We start from the raw sequence: 17,847 nt of genomic DNA, 5'->3' as shown, positions 1-17,847 counted from the left end.
CACGCTCTCATAGATCCTGACGGTCTTCGTTAGCCACTGTTAGCCAGCCTCTCTAAAGGTGAGGCACATTCACCAAGCAGGGAGCAAATCTTCCACCTGCTTGGTCGCGGTGAGGCTAAGTCCGGCAGTGTGACTTGATTCAGACAACTCCAGGCTGTACAAAATCTCTCTACTATGTGAGTCAGTTGCTGAACAGAAGCAAATTGTTCTCGATTCCTTGTTTGCAGAATATCTGTCACATTTATCAACTGCAGTATATTTAGCCCTATGGTTTGGGCTCTCTCCAACCCACCACACGCTAATAAACTAAATACATGTGCTCTGTTAAGTGAGTTTTTTTTTTCTTATTTCTGCTCTTAGAGGTTGGCTATATTTTTAATTTTAGAAGCCACACACCTAAAGGATGTTACGAGAACAACAGACTGAGAAAAAGCTCAGATTATCTTCTTCTGAACTTTCAGGAGTAGGGGGGGATTGGGCATATGAACCTGCTTATAAATCCCTCTTACCAAGATTTTCTCTTTGTCTCTGCTTTTCCGTTGAGTTTAATTTTCATTCACAGTGCGTTGAAAGGCAGTATGGAGTCACACAACATTAAACCGATTACAAACTGGGGATATTATAAGCCGATGGTGAAGCTTGCAACTTAAATAGCGAATTCTCCATAGTGCAAACAACTGTGTTATTCGGGTTTCTGCAATACTGCCGCTTTGATAGTGAAGTGAAAAAAATCTAAGACCAAGCACTTCATGGAGATAGCGTATTTCCTAAGGCATCGGTAATTCAGACTCTTCACTGGCATCAGGAAATCCCTGAGATAACGCCATTAGTTCTCACTAAAGCAAAAGCTGGTAGAAACGACCTTCAGTTGGAAAAGCTAGCCAGGACAAGTTTTATTTGCCTGGACCACAGACAGTAGCCCTTTAAATGACAGAAAGGCAGAAAGATAAGCCTAAGAAAATACCAAGTTAAGAGGAAATTCTTAAATCATCTACTGAACACTTAGTTAAGTAATGTGACCACAGACGGTTTCAATAATAAAAGGACGGGCAAACTCTTCATCCTATAGTCAGATTACATGGGGAACCCTCTTGCCATTCTTGGAATCCAGTACTTAATTGAGATAAATACACCCTAGGTGGGCTATCCCTCAACCTTTTTCATATAGGAGAAGAGTCATGATCAGAAAGGAAATGCTGAGAGTTTCCAATCAGTTTACACATGGAACGTCTACGTCCTACACTCGAAGCTGAACTTGACGATGAGGTTGTAACCTCAAACAGCCACACTTTTTTATAATACCAAATCCCTCCTCTTTCCCAAAATTTACTGGAAATTTTCAAATATACTGAAATGACAGAAAATTGGACATATTTGTGAATAGAATCATCATTTAACAGGAGAAACGCATAATGTCTAAATCTAAGGTACAAAGCCACATTAGGAAAAGAGACAGTAGAAGGTTTCCCATCCTGTCTCTTCCTGGGCTTTTTCAGATTCTGACCTGAAATAGCTGATTATCTCTTCAAACTTTCAGGATCTCACAGAAATATACTATATACTATAAAACCTTTACAGTAACAGGTTCATAATTATCCCTTTATCAATGGAAAGCATTATCTCTTTCCAGCTAGGGTACATTAACGGTCCCAGAGGAAATCCCAGGCCTGGGGAGCCCTTTAAAAACCACTTAAACTTGGCGGCTATATAGCTGAAAAATGATAGCTTCAGACTATAAGCTATATGGAAACAGAAGCCTAAATTTACTTTTGTTCATGCATTCATTCCATGAAAAAGCATTTTAGACCTTACTGTGCGCCAGGCTTTGTGCTAAGCACTGGCGACGCCCAGATAAAGAGAAGCTGACTCTCTCCTCCCAAGGAATTTCACTTCTGGGATGGTTCTTCCTCATCTCTGGGGGGGAAGTCACCCCGGAGGCTCTGCAGACCCCTGGGTGAGGCGCCTTCATTCGTGAACCCTTGGCATCCCAGGTTCACAGTTCTCTCTTCCCCAGTTCTGGCCCCACCTCTGGATGGCTTCAACATGGGTGAGATGACTTGTCCACCATCCTGGCTTCACTTCTCTGACTTCCTGTTTCATCTCCATACAAGTTCACGTCTACTCCACCCATACAAATAGTCACAGCCCCTAGTCACCTGGACCTGCTTCACTTGTGAAACTGTTTAGCTATGCTCCTCTCTGACCACAGCCTCTCAGCTTTCCAGTTACTTCCACACCACCTCTTCCTATCGCTCCCTGAAGAGTCAGCCTCTTGATCCTTCGACCTCCTGATGACCAGCTTCCATATGAATTCATAGCTTCTCCTACCCAATGTGGCGGCCTTGACAGACATCACTTCAACCACGTAATCGTTCTTTTGCTCAAATCCTCACTTCTCTTGCCCAGCTGTCCTCTGCCCACCTGGGCTGGTCCTACCTGGCTCCTGAGTACTGAGCGAGCCTGGAGAAACGCCACACCCATGCAGACTGGTACTGCTGCAGAACACTGAGCAGGCTGGGCTCCTAACACCGCTGCTCAAATTGGCCCTCTTCTCTCTTATTCTCCAGAAATGGGAACCCACCCACAACCCTCTCGCCTTCGGCTCGCCATCGCAGCAGAGAACTCTGCCTTCACGCAGAAAACACACCTCTGCATGGCTTCCCACACCTTCCTGCAGCTGGGTCTCCCTAGCCACCGGGACCTGCAAAGATCCCTTCCGCATCACTCTCCCATTACAGCAGCAGAGACGTGCCCGTTCCTTCTAGTGGGTCCTAGATTACCTCCCCTACGCTCTGAGAACTCCCATTGTTTATTATCTCATCCTCTCTTCTCATCTTCAATTAAATGGACTCAAGGGGCACTTGGGTGGCTCAAGTGGTTAACTCTCCAACTCTTGACCTCAACTCTTGACCTCGGTTCAGGTCATGATCTTGTGGTTTGTGAGCTCGAGCTCCACCCTGGGCTCTGCACTGACAGCACAGAGCCTCCTGGGGATTCTCTCTCCCGCTCTCTCTCTTCCCCTCCCCAGCTTGTGTGTGCTCACTCTCTCTCTCTCTCAAAATAAATAAATATTTAAATGGACACAAGTGTCTCTCAACTTCTAAGTACTTACATTTCAGGTATTCGGTCCACACCAGCTGATTGCCACTCTTCTTCCTTTCTCCTTCAAAATAAGTTTCTCTAAGAACTGGCCATTACAACCATCTTCTCATCCCCTTTGCATTTACTTTTAAGTCCACTGTATCCCCTCCACCACGGTTCTAAAAATCTCACTGTAGAGGGGCGCCTGGGTGGCTCAGTCAGTTAGGCATCTGACTTCGGCCCAAGTCTTGATCTCGCAGGTGAGTTTGAGCCCCACGACAGGCTCTGCGCCGACAGCTCAGAGCCTGGAGTCTGCTTCAAATTCTGTGTCTCCCTCTCTCTCTGCCCCTCCCCTGCTCATGCTCACTTGCTCTCTCTCTCTCTCTCAAAAATAAAGAAACATTAAAAAAATAAATATAAAAAAAGTAAAAATCTAACTGTAGTACTGAACTCCTTGTCGCAAAATCCAAAAGGCACTTGCACCAACTTCATGCTGGCCTCCCACCAACATGCATCCCCAGCGGCCACAGCCACTTCCCTCCTACACGGTGCGTGGTCCTCTCCTTCTTGGCATCTTCCTTCTCCCCCTCTGGCCACCCCTTTGCAGTTCCCTCTCTACACTGTTCGTCCTCTATCCCAAATACTCTTTTCTTCTCCCTCTACACACTCTCCCTGAACATCTACACGCTCATGAGTCCTAAATATTATTTGTCTATTTCTTCTGACCATCACAGCTTTACACCCATTCCCCCCTCACTGGGCAGGGCCCCAAGTCACCCAAGTGAGCACCTAGTAGCTTCCCTGGGTCCCCTTCACCCACCCCATGAACTGCATCGCTAAGGCCTGTCAAGTTCACCTCCTAAGTATTTCTCCACTGTCTCCACTTCTCTCCATTCCTCCCGCATCCGTTCAGGCCACCACGTTGCCAATTTAAAGTACCACGACTGCTCAACCCAGTCTCTCGGGGCAGGTGCACAGCCCACCATACTCTAAGTGCACAGACACAATGATCCTGCTAAATGAAAATCCCACCATGTCATCCCCTTGCGTGGCTCCCCACTGACCTCTAAACTCTACATACATTTCAAAAGCCTTTCACAGTCTGCCTCCTACCCATCTCTCCAGCCAAATGTTTCACCAGAGCCCCTTCTTGGGACTCTGTGCTTCGGCCGGGCTCCAGTATTTTAAGCTCCTGAACACATCAGCACATGCGACTCCTTCCAGAGAGAACACTCCTAGAGCGAGCTCTACTAACCCTTAGGGACTCACAGGGCTCAGGCACTACTTCTTCAAGCAAAGCCTCTCTGAAACTCACCCCCACACCTAGCTGGTCTCATAGTACCCCTATTCTACTGTCGCATAACTAAATACAGGACTTTGAAACCATCTCTTCACTCTTCCTCAAGGTGCCCATCAAGTGTGTGAACACAAATGGTATCACTTAGCTTTTTTTTTTTAAGTTGTACACATTCTCAATGGTCTTCTACTCATTCACCTATGTCTCCAGACTTCACGAACCCCCTGGATCTCCCTCATTAGACTACGAGTTCCATCCCGGTAGGGCCTGTACCTGTCTCTTTCATGCTTCTATATCCTCAGTGCACACGGGCCCTTAAATAATACGTTCTACTTCACCTTGATGATAGCGGAGTTATAAATAAACTATGAGACGAAGACACGGGGTGTAAGACATGCCAGGATTTCCCCGCTGAGGTAGGATATTTAGCCAAAGCAGAGAAACTAGCCCGTCATCTGGACTCTTAACACATCATTCATCTAAACATCGGCAGTCAAACTAATAACATTCTCACACCTGTGAAATGTACGGCTAGTGCAGACATTGTCTTCTACTACTATGTTCCATTTAGGAGAAGCACCAGCAAAGGCAGAAGAGGGGGAGATATTTCAAGTTTAATAAAGGTAATTCTCGAAGCCAGTGTCATTAGCTGGAAATAAAAAGTACAAACACCTTGTCCAATCAAGGAACGGTGACAAAGGAGAGATCCTACGTAATATTACAAAGGAGTCGCGGGGCACCCTAGGCCACAGACACCTTACTAAAGGGAATTCTATGTTACAGCTGGATTTGTGATAGCTATTTCTCCCCCTCTTCAAGTGAAAATACACCTGAATCCATTTTTTTTTTTTTTAAAGCAAAGAGGAACCATCATGTGCTCCAAGCACTGGTAATACTCACAGCAAAGGGCCTTCTGCAGTCTTCGGAGTTTCATGGCCGTCCTATAAGCTGAGAACCTGACATTATTCAGGTCAGCTGAGGAAAAAAGGGACAGAAGAAAGATCATTTGTTATTTCATCAGAAAGTACATAAACTCCAAACGTTTAGAAATAACAACATGAGCCTGGGTGACTCAGTCGGGTAAGCGTCCAACTTTGGCTCAGGTCGTGACCTCACAGTTTGTGGGTTTGAGCCCTGTGTCGGACTCTGTGCTGACAGCTAGCTCAGAGCCTGGAGCCTGTTTTGGATTCTGTATCTCCCACTCTCTCTGACCCTCCCCTGCTCACGCTGTCTGTCTGTCTGTCTCTCTCAGAAATAAATAAAAAACATTAAAAGAAAAAAAAAGAAATAATAACAACAGTAACATAGAGAGAAAAATCTTTTGTATATCCCCCAAGTTTAAAAATTCTGTCAGGGGAGCCTGGGCGGCTCAGCTGGTTAAGCATCTGACTTTGGTTCAGGTCACAATCTCGCAGTTCGAGAGTTTGAGCCCTGCATCGGGCTCTCTGCTGACAGCTCAGAGCCTGGATCCTGCTTTGGATTGTGTTTCCCTCTCTCTCTGCCCTTCTCCCGCTCATGCTCTTTCTCAAAAATAAGTAAAAAATATCAAACAAACATTTAAGAAAATTTGTCAATGTGGGAAAAGCAAAAAACAAAAAAAAATGCCGTTTTGCTGTCTGACAATCAGGAAGGCTAAGTTCTGTGAAGGGCTCCAGGAGCAGAGCCCGCTGGCCCAACAGCCATGTAGTCCTTATTCCTAAAAGGGAACAGACACTCAGGGAGTCTTTCTCTTTTAGACTATAACCTTGGGTCTATTGGAGTGGATCTTGGCTACACAATTAAAAGAGAACAAGGAATCTATTTTTGAAATAGCTAATAGAACTTAAACAATCAAGGGGAAATACAGTATTTTTTGAGTTTTTCTGTTTTCTTTAGAAGTATAGATGACTTTGTTTTCACAGTACTATTTAAAAGAACATTTCATTAATGACAATACAAAAAAGACAGAACTTTAAGACAAAGATCTCAGGTAATTAAAAAGCATGTTTGCATAATTTAAAAATCACAGTGGAAGAGCTTCAGGCTTTAAAGAATGAGTACCAGGTTTATTCAAGTGGTGATTTTTTCCCCCATGTTTTTCTCTGAATTCCAGTTAACAAACAGTGCAATATTAGTTTCGGGTGCAGAACCAGTGATTCATCACTCCTATACAACACCCAGGGCTCATCACACCAAGTGCCCTGCTTAATCCCCATCACCCATTTAATATCATACTTTTCTCTGATGATCAAAGTTACACATGCTCACTGTGGACAACCTGGACATTAAAAAATATAACATTAAGTAAGCAAATCACCTATAATCCCATTACCCAAAGATATGTACTGTTAACCTTTTGACAATGTCTTAGTGTCTGTGATGTATTTTAAAATATAACTGGGACTAATATAAACATTTAATCTATATTCTAAGGTGCAATCATTCTAATATTCAGCCCAGATTAACATCTCATCGATCTCGGCCACCAGTCTATCAAGGCCCACCTCCCCTCCCCCAGCAGGAAGCTTTACTTAGATAATGCCCCGACTCAAGGGTGTGCAAGCCTGAAGGACACTGGGCTGTATTTCTGTGTTACCATTTCTGTGCAGTTATGTTTCTGGAACCCAGTTCCAAAAAGCTCCTTGAAGACAACTACCCTCTCTCCTCCTTCTGTCATCTCTCCCAGTGACTTAGTATACAAGTGCTTTCTGAAAAAGCAGGTCTCCTGCCGCTAGTGAACTGGTGACAGAATGGAGGAATACATGAACAAAAGAATGAAAGGAACCAAAAAGCCACACTGGCAAACATGACTAACTGCCACAATCAAATGGCAGCCACGACACTAATTCTAACTGGGGGTTAGGGAAGGGAAATAATGTAATGCACACCCGACTCGCCTGGGTCAACATCATCGGCTTCGGGGCCTTTGTAGAGACCAAACTCGAAAAGCTGACTTGACATTGGGGGAAGAGAAACAATGTCTGTAATTTACTTTAAAATCTTCAGCATACGGGGCACCTGGGTGGCTCAGTTGGTTGGGTGTCCGACTTCGGCTGGCGTCATATGAGTTCGAACCCTGTGTCAGGCTTTGTGCTGGCAGCTCAGAGCCTGGAGCCTGCTCTGGATTCTCTGTCTCCCCCTCTCATGCACTGTCTCTCAATAAAAGATATTTAAGATATTCAGCTTAACGATCAACAAGCCTGATCATAATAGTGGAGAGGATATGGAGCAACTGGAATCCTTCACACACTGCTGGTGGGAATGGAACAAAGTCCAACCACTTCAGGAAACCAGTTTGGTGGTTTCCTATGAAATTAAACATACATCTCTCTTATGACCCAGCTATTCCACTCCTGGAGATTTACCCAAAAGAAATAAAAGCATGTCCACTAAAAGATGTGGACATGGATGTCCACAGTAGTAGCTTTATCCACAATAGCTACAATCTTGGCAACAAAGCAGCAGGAGAGCGAACAGAGACTGCGGTGTAGTCCTACAGTGCAACGCTACTCGGAGCTGAAAAGGAACTCACTACTGATAATTCAGCAATGTGAATTGTCCGGAAAAACACGATGCTCAGTACAAGCCAGGCAAAAAGAGTAAATACTGTTTGACACCACTTATCTGAAAAGCTAGAATAGGCAAACCTCACCAATATTGAGAGAAGACAGATAAGCTGGTAGCCTGGGGTGGGGTGGGGGACTGACTCCAAAACACACAAGATTATTTCGTAAGCGACCAAAATGTTACACAATCTTGACTGGTGTAGAGGTTATGTGAGTGTATACATTCGTCAAAACTCTACCTATATATAGGCTTACCACACGTGGATTTTATTGTGAGTAAATCATGCCTTAATAAAGTACATTTCAGGAGTTGAAAGAAAACCCTCACGTGGCCAGTACATATGACACGGGTGTGTGTTAGCTTAAGCTACAACGCAGAGGCAGTCAGCTGTCTTAATCAGGAATGCACACTCTAGGGGCGGTTAGCGAGCAATGCATCAAAAAGCCTCACTCCAGAGGTGGCCACTCTAAGCACTTCAGCTATATTTAGCTCCTATTACACCAGGGGATTCATTAATTATTCCAATTAATATAAGAAAGGTTTGCATTGGTGATATTAGTGGTTTGCGAAATGCGAGGACCGTTGGAAAAGGTTTAGAAACATTCGCCGCCCTTCCATTATCAGGCTATGAGAAGAATCTAGCAGGCTCACCACCTACAGAAACGGTGCCCTAGGCTGGATTCCAAAATGTCCACCTGCAGGTCACTGAATTGTTGGTTGTGGGAATTCAGTTAGGCGGTCAGCAGAACACGGCTGTTAGAGCAGGGATTCTCAAACTTGAGCACACATCAGAATTACCGGGGTAGGGAGGCTTTAACAACTTCCCAGGCCCTGCTCCCCGATTTTCTTATTCTGTAGACCTGGAGAGGGCCTGACAATCTGCATCTCTAACGAGTTTCTAGGCAATTCTGATGTGGCTGGTCCCAGGGCCACACTCTGGGCCCCACTGTGTGAGAGGGCTGTGGCCATGCACTGTAAGGCTCTCGTGGCAAGCACCGAAAAAGCCAGGCTGGGGATTCACCGTGACTTTGGCATACAAGACTGTTTTATGCCCCGTGGCTAAGCAATGTTCTTTTGTTCCAGAGTCTGTTCTGAGACTTGCTTTCATTATAAACTGGTAGGCAGGTGAGGGTAAGACAACACCCCCAAACCACATCTAACTACGCATGGCTATGAACTGGCACGAAAGAGAACCTGTGTGGGTCTTAGGTACCCGAAGTGTCATCTGAGAACCAAGAGCATGAGCACCTCTCAGGACCTTGTCAGAAATGCCGAATCGTTGGCCGCACCCAGATCCATGAATCAGAATCAACATTTTAACAAACCCCTGGGTGGTTTAGATGGTCCTTCGGGTACAATCCATACTGCAATGGTACCTTTTAATGAAATTAAATTAATGAATTTCAGAATTAATGAAATTTCTGGTTTCATGTTGCTAAAGTTCAAGTACGCGTTGTCTTTTGTTCTTGTGTCTTTCTCAAGTTCCACTTTGTGGACTTTTAGGAGATTATTTAATGACAATTAGGACCAATTAACCCAAAACTTCACCCCTGGGATCTATCTGCAGGTCTCTTGTTTATGATAAACACCAATAAAAAGTACTCAATATACTAAAAGTGTCTAAAAGTGTTCTCCTTGAGAGGCGATAGGTACAGATTCCCTCTCCTCCAAGTGAACTGACTCTTCTCCTTAAAGCTTGTGCTCTGCTCAGGCGAACTGGATTCACCTAGGTCCCCCACCCTTCGACTTTGACTCCCCCCACCCCTGACTGCCCTTTATGATCGCTCTCCCATGAGAGCAGTGACTCTTCCTTTGTCTCTTTTCCCCGGTCATCACTGCTTACCTTTTTGGGTGGTCTCAGCCACCCCAGGTCTTGTCGCACTAATCCACAAGACACTAATTCCTGCCCCCTCCTCTACAAGAGTCTAAACCCATCCACCAGTCTGATCAGACTTTCCCACACTTGGTGGCGCAGAGTTCCATCCTTCACAAGCTCATGAACGAGCCCCTCTGGATCCTTTGTAAAATAAGCAACATGGAAACACGGGGACGCCCTTCTTGTCAAGAACAGGTCACTCTTCCTTTACCACCGTCCCGCAGCACTTTCCAAGAACAGGCCTCCAACTCCAAATTTCCTTCCACTCACTGACTTAAACAAAAGTGTGGAGTGTGACCTGTGTGCTGATCAAACATCTTAGCAGAAGACACTGGCAGAACTTTCTCCTGTTTTTCTCGTCCTTTCTAAGCCTCCTTTTCAATTGCCCCTTAACTCACTGGCCTAGTCTACTCGCTTCCTTCTTTCCTAAAACTAAGATCCTTCTCTTATGACCCCAATACTGTCCCTTTTCCAATTTTCTGGGTTCCATTCAGGATTGAGAACAAATGATCTAAACGAGGTCAGAAGCTTCAGACATGTTTTACAGTTTATTTCAAGAACTGGCCAACTCCACCACAAGCTACGGATCCAAGAGGGAGAGGCAAGGACGATCTGCCTCTTTCAGGGTGCGGTTCACTACGGAATGCTCTCCGAGACGAGCATCCGCCACGTTCCTGCTCTAGCAGCTCTCTCAGCTTCCCTAAAGCAGTTCGAACTCTGTTCCCTTCCAAATCCTTCTAACTATGCCGTTCTGCCTTCAGTTTATCCTCCCTGACCCCCTTTCAGTGTACCCCCCACCCACTGCCCTTCTGCCACCTGTCTTCAGTGCACCGTAGTCCAACCTCACCACGGTTCGCCAACAGCGATCTGGAAATCTCAGAAGAAAGAAGGTAGGAAAATAGCGAGTTTTCATCATCATGCAACAGAAGCCATACAAATGTTTATCTAGTAACCATCACTGAATTACAACAGAGTTCTGGTGCCCCGAAAGCCCTACTCCAGAGAGATAGCCATCTGTGTTGTTTGAGTCCGCCCGTGTTGCTAGGAATCTGCAGCGCCACTCCCCCTGGCTTGCAGCTGGAGGAGTTAAGTCTCTGCCTTGGGAAGGCATGTAGGATGCACGCAGAAATCTCAAGAGTGGTGCAGCTGCCGACAACGTGACACTGCCCTGGGCTGCGGCTGCAGCTGACCTGGTAGCTGAAGTATGCGTGCCCAATAAACCTAACCCCCCCTTCCCCGTTCCTGTCCCCCGTGGGAGGCTGGCCTCCACTCTCCCCGGGAGCTGCCTTTCCAGGACTTGGATCCAAGTTGTAATGAGCTCACCAGCGCTCAATAACCGGAACTCAAGAGGAGTGAGACTATCCAAGAAACGAGTTACACAATGTTTCCATGGCAGCTGGTAGAAAGCACACTTCAGAAGGATAAAAATGCTGAACTGAACATTCCTCTTCATGACTTGAATTATTTTATCCAGGGCTGGTTCTAGCCTAAAAATAGAGAAATCTAGAAACTTAAGGAACAAGGGCAAATATCAAACCATCTACCTTCTCACGTTCGATCACCAGCTACTGAAGGGATGGCCCATCTGGCTTTTACTTTGAAGCCCAAAACAAGTAAGAGAGGGGGGTTGCCCCTTTGTGTAGCCTGGGAACTTCTCTGGACTTCGGTCAATATTTCTGTTGTGAGATTTTTTTACTTCCAATTCTGTGGAAGGTAGTGGGAGAAGGTGTCAAATGCCAGAAAAGAAGAATGACAGCTCAAGTCAGAAATCTACACGTTGGACAATGCTCTTGCAAAAAAAGTGCCAAACACCTCAGCATTTAAAGTCAAGGGAAAACTTGGAAAATATTATAAGAAATAAGACATTAGCCCTTTTCATTTCCATTTTTTGGGTATTTTTCATTTCGGTTTTACGGCTGGTTTCTGCCGGTCGATCATACTTCAAAATTCCTGCTATCTCTGACTGAACTGAGGTCTAGAATTGAAAACAAGGAATTTAGTTCAGGTCCAGCTTTCCAATGGCTTGTGGAGTGTTTTTTTTAAAGGCTCAAAGTTTCAGTGTGTTTATCTATTAGGTAGAAAGAATGATAATGACCTCATAAAATTAATGAGTGGCAAGAGCTGGATGGCCAAAGATTATCCCAAAAGCTAAATTAGCATTGCAGTCTTTGTTTCTTCCTACCAACCCGGTTTCCCAGAAGAAACGTAATCCAAATCATTCAGGTGACCATGAGTGAAAAATACAATTTAGAAGCAGTAGGATCATTTTTGGTGCATTTCCAACCAGAATGTCTGGCATGCACAGGAATTAAGTCCATACTGCATGTGTATTTTCATCATTTTCCAAAGAAGCCAAAACAAGGCAGTGCCCCCAGCACCCATTCTCTTACAGGAAGGTGGCAGAGGCTGAAACCTGAGACCGTATCTCGCATTCATTCCCCAGCCTCACTCTTCCTACAGTGTTCTGACGGGCGCTCCACAGGGCGAGGATCCTTACCAGCTCAAACTCACTGGAAGACACCAGAGCCATGGGTCTTAATGAGGCTTGAGATAAACTGAGTAATTTAAACCAAATCTGCCTTGAAAGCAAGTTAAGCCAGCATAGCCAGGCTTCGGGAGTTTTAGAGTACAATGGAGAATGACTGGGAACCCTTCAACAACAGGTAGGATTTCTAGAACTGATCTTTTAAAAATCAGCTGAGAAAGAAGAGGTACATTAACTCATGAGACTTGGTCTATAATTTTTAAAAATATACTTGAAGGCTTTTTAATTGTAAACTCATTCAAACCTCATCATCAACATAGAGCCTTACTTAAATGGGGAGAAAGTAAATCTACACAGAGGTCCACAGGAATTACACCTTCCTGGTTGCCAAGAACCTCAGAAAGCCAAGTCTGTGAGCTTATAATTACCACCAAGTTATGCTTCCAGAAGGGAAATGGTATGACTTACTGGCCACCCATGACTCTGTAGAATTTTCCATTGTGGTCCAAACATGGTGGCCTTCAAATTGTAGAAGAGAGAAAGAGGTTATAAACCAAAAAATAAAAACTAAAAAATTGAGAAGTTCAACTAACTGTGAAATCAAAGATAGCACAAAATCCCGACTGGGGCTTTGCTCGAGGCCTTTCTGGCTGCCTCCTCGGGCCGGGCCTTCCTCAGCAGAGGCTCACTACCTCTTGGCAACACTGTTCTCCTGAAGGAGGGGATACTCAAGTCAGTTTTGCTCCCAGTTCCCTGTTCTGGTAAAAGGTTAGTTGAGAAAGCAGCTTCTGTAACAAACGGCTCACGTCAAGTTTTGTTTTTTTTTTTGGGGGGGGTGCTAAATACCCTTTTAGGGAGGGCACACGTTGGCTCAGTCAGTAGAGCACACGGCTCTGGATCTCGGTGAGCTCATGCTGGGTGTAGAGATTAAATAAAACGAATGAACGAATGAATAAATAAATACCATTTGGGGAGCCTGACATCCTCCCCAGATAATGGAGAGCTGACCCCTATTGACAATCCAGTGCCATATTCCTTTCTTAAGTTTTATTTTACTTATTTTGAGAGACACAGAGAGAGAGTGGGGGGGAAGGGCTGAGAGGGAGAGGAAGAGAGAGAATCCCAAGCAGGCTCAAGGCTAACAATGTGAAACTGTCAGCATGGAGCCTGCCATGGGGCTCAAACCCACCAACCATGAGATCATGACCTGAGCCAAAACCAAGAGTCAGACGCTTGACCGACTGAGCCACCCTGGTGCCCCAATGTGCCAAGTTCCTTTTACTTCAGCTTCTGATCAGAAAGCACTGGGGCGGCTCTAATTCTCAAAACCTTGCCCAACAAGAAATACATACAAAATAATACTCGTGATTTAAAAAGACCATTTAGGCAAAACTGGTGTAGAGCTTTTTCAAAGACCTCCATGGAGCCATAATCCTCCATCTGTCGTTTCATTACTTCCCAAGAGGACACAGAGAAGGAAACGCAGGCCAGGCAGGCTGCTCTGAGAAAGTGAGGTTTCAGCAAAAACCTGGAGGGTAATGCGGATTAACCAGGTAAAGAGGCGAAGAGCAAAACAAGGTCACAGGCCCGCATGTGTAAGAGGAGGCTCCCAAGGAGACAAGAGCATGGACCATGAAGCATCTTAAGAAGATCCGAAATGGTGAAATCTCAGAGAGCGGGGAAGAATGGCCACCCTGAGGCCCAAAACGTAGGCAGGAAGAGGCCTAGTGAGGGCCCTGTACATCACTGTTAGAACAGAACTCTTAGGATTTCCAGTTACACGAGGCAGAGGGAACCGACTCGTTTCTGTCTCCTTATTCCCAAAACTCTACTAGGATGACAGTGTAAGAATTAAAATGGACATCTCCCCAACAGAAGGGGGACGAAACTGGAGAGCAGAAGAGAACAGACCACAGCTGCAGTATCTTGGAAGCTTGGCAGATGATCTGGCGGAAACGGACTTAGGAGATGGGAGAAATCCCAAGCCTAAATCAATATGAGGGGAAGAAGGGCAAACTAGGGGTGGGGGCTAATAAGAAGCTTCCCAGTGTACACCACCAAGGAGTCTCAAAACTCAGAGGCTCCAGGCTCCTGTGAAGGCTGTAACGTGGCTGAACAATACAAGGAGTGTTCGTCTTTTGAGCCCTCAGCACTTTCTCCCCCACCCTAAGCAGCCAAGCACCTCAGCCACGTCCTGCTTCAGCCTCATAGAAGGCTGGAGGTTTCATCTCAGGAGAAGCCGCCCCAGACATGGGGGTGTGAGGGATAAGTAAGCTGAGGAGTGAGATAAAGCTCTCGAAACAGAGGGCTTAAGGGCCAGGCCAGCATACCCAAGCATACCCAAAGAATGTAAATCCTTAACTTCACTCCCTACTTCCAAATTCCGCATTTAGTCAGCCTTTTTTCTCCCTTCTGTCAACTCACTGAAAAAGCTCTTCCACCAGCACTTCCTGATGTGCTATCCTTATCATCGGAAGGCACTTCAATCAGCAAGGTCACGAAATCGGTCATTAATCTCTCATCAGTCTTACTTGTCATCTTCTTCATGCTCCAATTATAACCACACCAAATGAAGCCAATGCTCTTTCCTTCTCGTCTCCCTCTTGACGGAGACCGTCACAGACTTCATGGCTGAATAATAGGATTCCCCCTCTTTGACTCAGAACCTGCGACTGCTGCTCTCCCGTGTGGCCCTCGGTCCTGACCTAGGCAACTCAACTGCTGGCGGAACTAGAACAGCTTCATGAACTCCTCAACTTACCCCTGTCTCCCTCTACTCTATTTTAAACTTCATTAATTAACCAATCTTACCACTCTCTTTCTTCATAAATGAGCACACATCCCCGATTCTCTAGGGCAGAGACAGTTTAATTAAATTTTACTCTTTATCATAAAGGTGAGACATTTTAAATTATCAAATGTGACTTAATTNTCCTAGAAACAAATTCACAAATCATTTTTTAATGATTGTACGCCCTACTTTTTTTTGGATCGGAAAAGAGTACTTTTTCTGGGTAATATGCTTGACACTACCTTTTCAAATCTACCATCCTTTCTCACGGTTGGGTAACTGGGGGAAGAGCCTACTTTAATGATGAAATTAAACAGCAGCCATTTTCCTCATCTCCTTCAATGTTCGGCTCCTCCTCAGCGGTCTCTAGTTTTGGAGACTCAACAAGCTTCCCCTACCTTCTCAAGTTCCTACCTGGGTCTCAGCTTCTCAGCTTGTGGGTTTTTGTTTTTGTTTTTTCTCCCTCCACCCTTATCTCCCAGGATTTCAACAGATGATCTTTCTCCCAAAACTCCAGTCTCTTTCGATTATTTCTCTGGTAACCAGAGACCAAAGGTCACAGTCTGGCTGAATTTAGCCTGCACATGGGTTTTTTTGTTTTGTTTTGTATTTGCGTGGCTGGTTGATTTGGGCTCACAGAATGGTTTTTTGAACTGCTGACTGATTTGCCAAGAGTTAAAAATTTGGAGACTTCCACTGTCCTGCTTCTCGGGAAGAAGGTGAAAACTCCCATTCATGCAGGAAAACAGGAGAAGAGAGGCTCATTTACCAGAAGAGAAGCTTGTCAGGTCCCACCCGGCCACCTTCAGTCATTTAAATTCCCAGTTAGGCCCCCAGAGGTTTTTCTTTCCAGATGCCAGCCTCAGGAAGGCCACTCCCTCACTCTCCCCCAAACTTGTGGATGTGCCCTTCAGTTACCCAGTCTTTTTCCTGTCCTTGTCAAAACTGTCAAGGTCCTCCAAGAACCAGCTATTATCTGGCTCTCGGTCAGATCACTCTATGGAAGCATTTCTATCTGGGTTTTCCAAAATTTTCCCAGCCACTAATTCCTTGGACTCCACCTTTCACTAAGGCAGTCCAAGTGAGTGACTCTGCCACCAAAAGTACTACTGCCATAATGTACTTAACTTTTCCGGTATCAGAACGCACAGGAAGACACAACCAAAACTCCAATCGCTGTGCTGACTACACCGCAACAAGTGACAATCACGTATACATTTAAATCCTCAATTAACATTTATCTAAGCGCCTATTATGGGCCTAGCCATGAACTAAGTGCATGGCTTAAAGTTTTGGGCTCCTAGGGGCGCCCGGCTGGCTCAGTCAGTGGAGTGGGCGATCCTCGATCTTGCGATTGGGGGTTTGAGCCCCACATTAGGTGGAGAGATTGCTCAAAAATGAAATCCTCTAAAATAGATTCAGGCTTCTAAAAACATGGGAAAACAAACAACAAGGTATTCACTCACAAAAAACCAGTACGCATTTCCTGGGTACTCGTGACGTGCTGAGCAACAGACACACACAGCAGAGTCTGGTTCTGTGAGCCAGCTTATCTACATACACAAACACACAATGCAAACGGACAGCTGTGTACACTTTTTATATATCCAACACAAAAGGAGTTTTCAACAGGATTTAAGGTGTATTCCAGTGAACATTGTGAAGGTTAATGGAACCGAAAATTTTCCATATGCGATCTGCTCTTTATGAAACCCTGATTCATTTCTAAGTGAGCCCACAAATGCTAAAAGTGAATTTCAATCCTCAATTTGAAACACAAATAAAACCTATACCAATACTGACAAAAATGGCTGATATGACTAATTAGAAACAGCTTCACTTGAGGAAGAAAAGATGAGTAAAGAATCTGGGGACCTCAGAGGGGGACCGTGTTAGTTTACTGCACGCAGGGCCATAAATGCTGGGGCGCAATAAACGGGGCTCACATTGAATAAGATTCTGAAAGGAACCTGCCTACTTTTACCAGGGTGAAGCTGCTGATGACATGAATTCCACATCTGATTTTTCTGCAAATAATACCATTCCCAGTGCTGTGGGTGTGTCACTAGGATTCTCTTGCTTACCCCTTACAGCTGGAGTTTGGCTTTCTTTTCTGAAACACACATGACAGAGAAAGCAAGACGTTCCCAAGATATATAAGGAGTTGGAATAAAGGGAGAAAGGAAAAAGGCAGTACGAAGAAAATGCTTATGCGTGAGAAAGAGGAGTCGGGTGTGTCAAACTGTGGCAGATTCTCGAAGGATGGTTCACTCAACGCCCGTTTCCAAGTTCTTTCTGCCTGGCCGTGCTCTACTACAAAGGCTGGAGGGCCTCAGTTTTCTCAGGCAGCCAGGGGCAGCCATGTGAACGCAGTCTGACCAACGCCTGGGAAGGTAACTGCAGGGAAGAATTTCCTCTTCCAAACTGAAAAGACAAAGAGCCTCGGCAGAGGAAGGTCTTTTTCNGTGTTGCTAAAGATGGCACAGCAGGACAGACATAGAGACGGACGCATCTCGGACGGCATATCCTGGAGCTCTTCCTGAACTCTCTACGGTCTCCAGAAACCTGCTTCTGCAAAACCATCAACCCCAATGTGGCTGACATACAGTCAGGTGGTCAGAGGTTTTCTTACGTGCAGGGAAATGTATTTCTAACTGACACATCAACTGAACTGTAATCAACAAGCTGCAGAATACTAATTATAGAGCATCATCCACCCCCTGCAACCCTCCTTGGAGCGGAGCAAAAAACATTAGCAGCAAAGAGATCTG

At 45.2% G+C, this 17,847-nt stretch overlaps 1 protein-coding gene across 1 annotated transcript in view; it reads right to left on the bottom strand.

Annotated features, from left to right (window-relative positions):
* Nucleotides 1-17,847, bottom strand: part of DMD (dystrophin) — a 637,032-nt gene that overhangs the window by 104,577 nt on the left and 514,608 nt on the right. The window contains exon 14 of the mRNA XM_077745468.1: nucleotides 5,279-5,353. Within this exon, the coding sequence (XP_077601594.1) occupies nucleotides 5,279-5,353 (75 nt within the window). The remainder of the gene's footprint in view (nucleotides 1-5,278; nucleotides 5,354-17,847) is intronic.

This window comes from Crocuta crocuta, unplaced genomic scaffold (assembly GCF_008692635.1).
Source record: "Crocuta crocuta isolate KB4526 unplaced genomic scaffold, BGI_CrCroc_1.0 scaffold598, whole genome shotgun sequence".
Taxonomy (NCBI): domain Eukaryota; kingdom Metazoa; phylum Chordata; class Mammalia; order Carnivora; family Hyaenidae; genus Crocuta; species Crocuta crocuta.
This window is presented reverse-complemented; position numbering and strand designations above follow the sequence as displayed.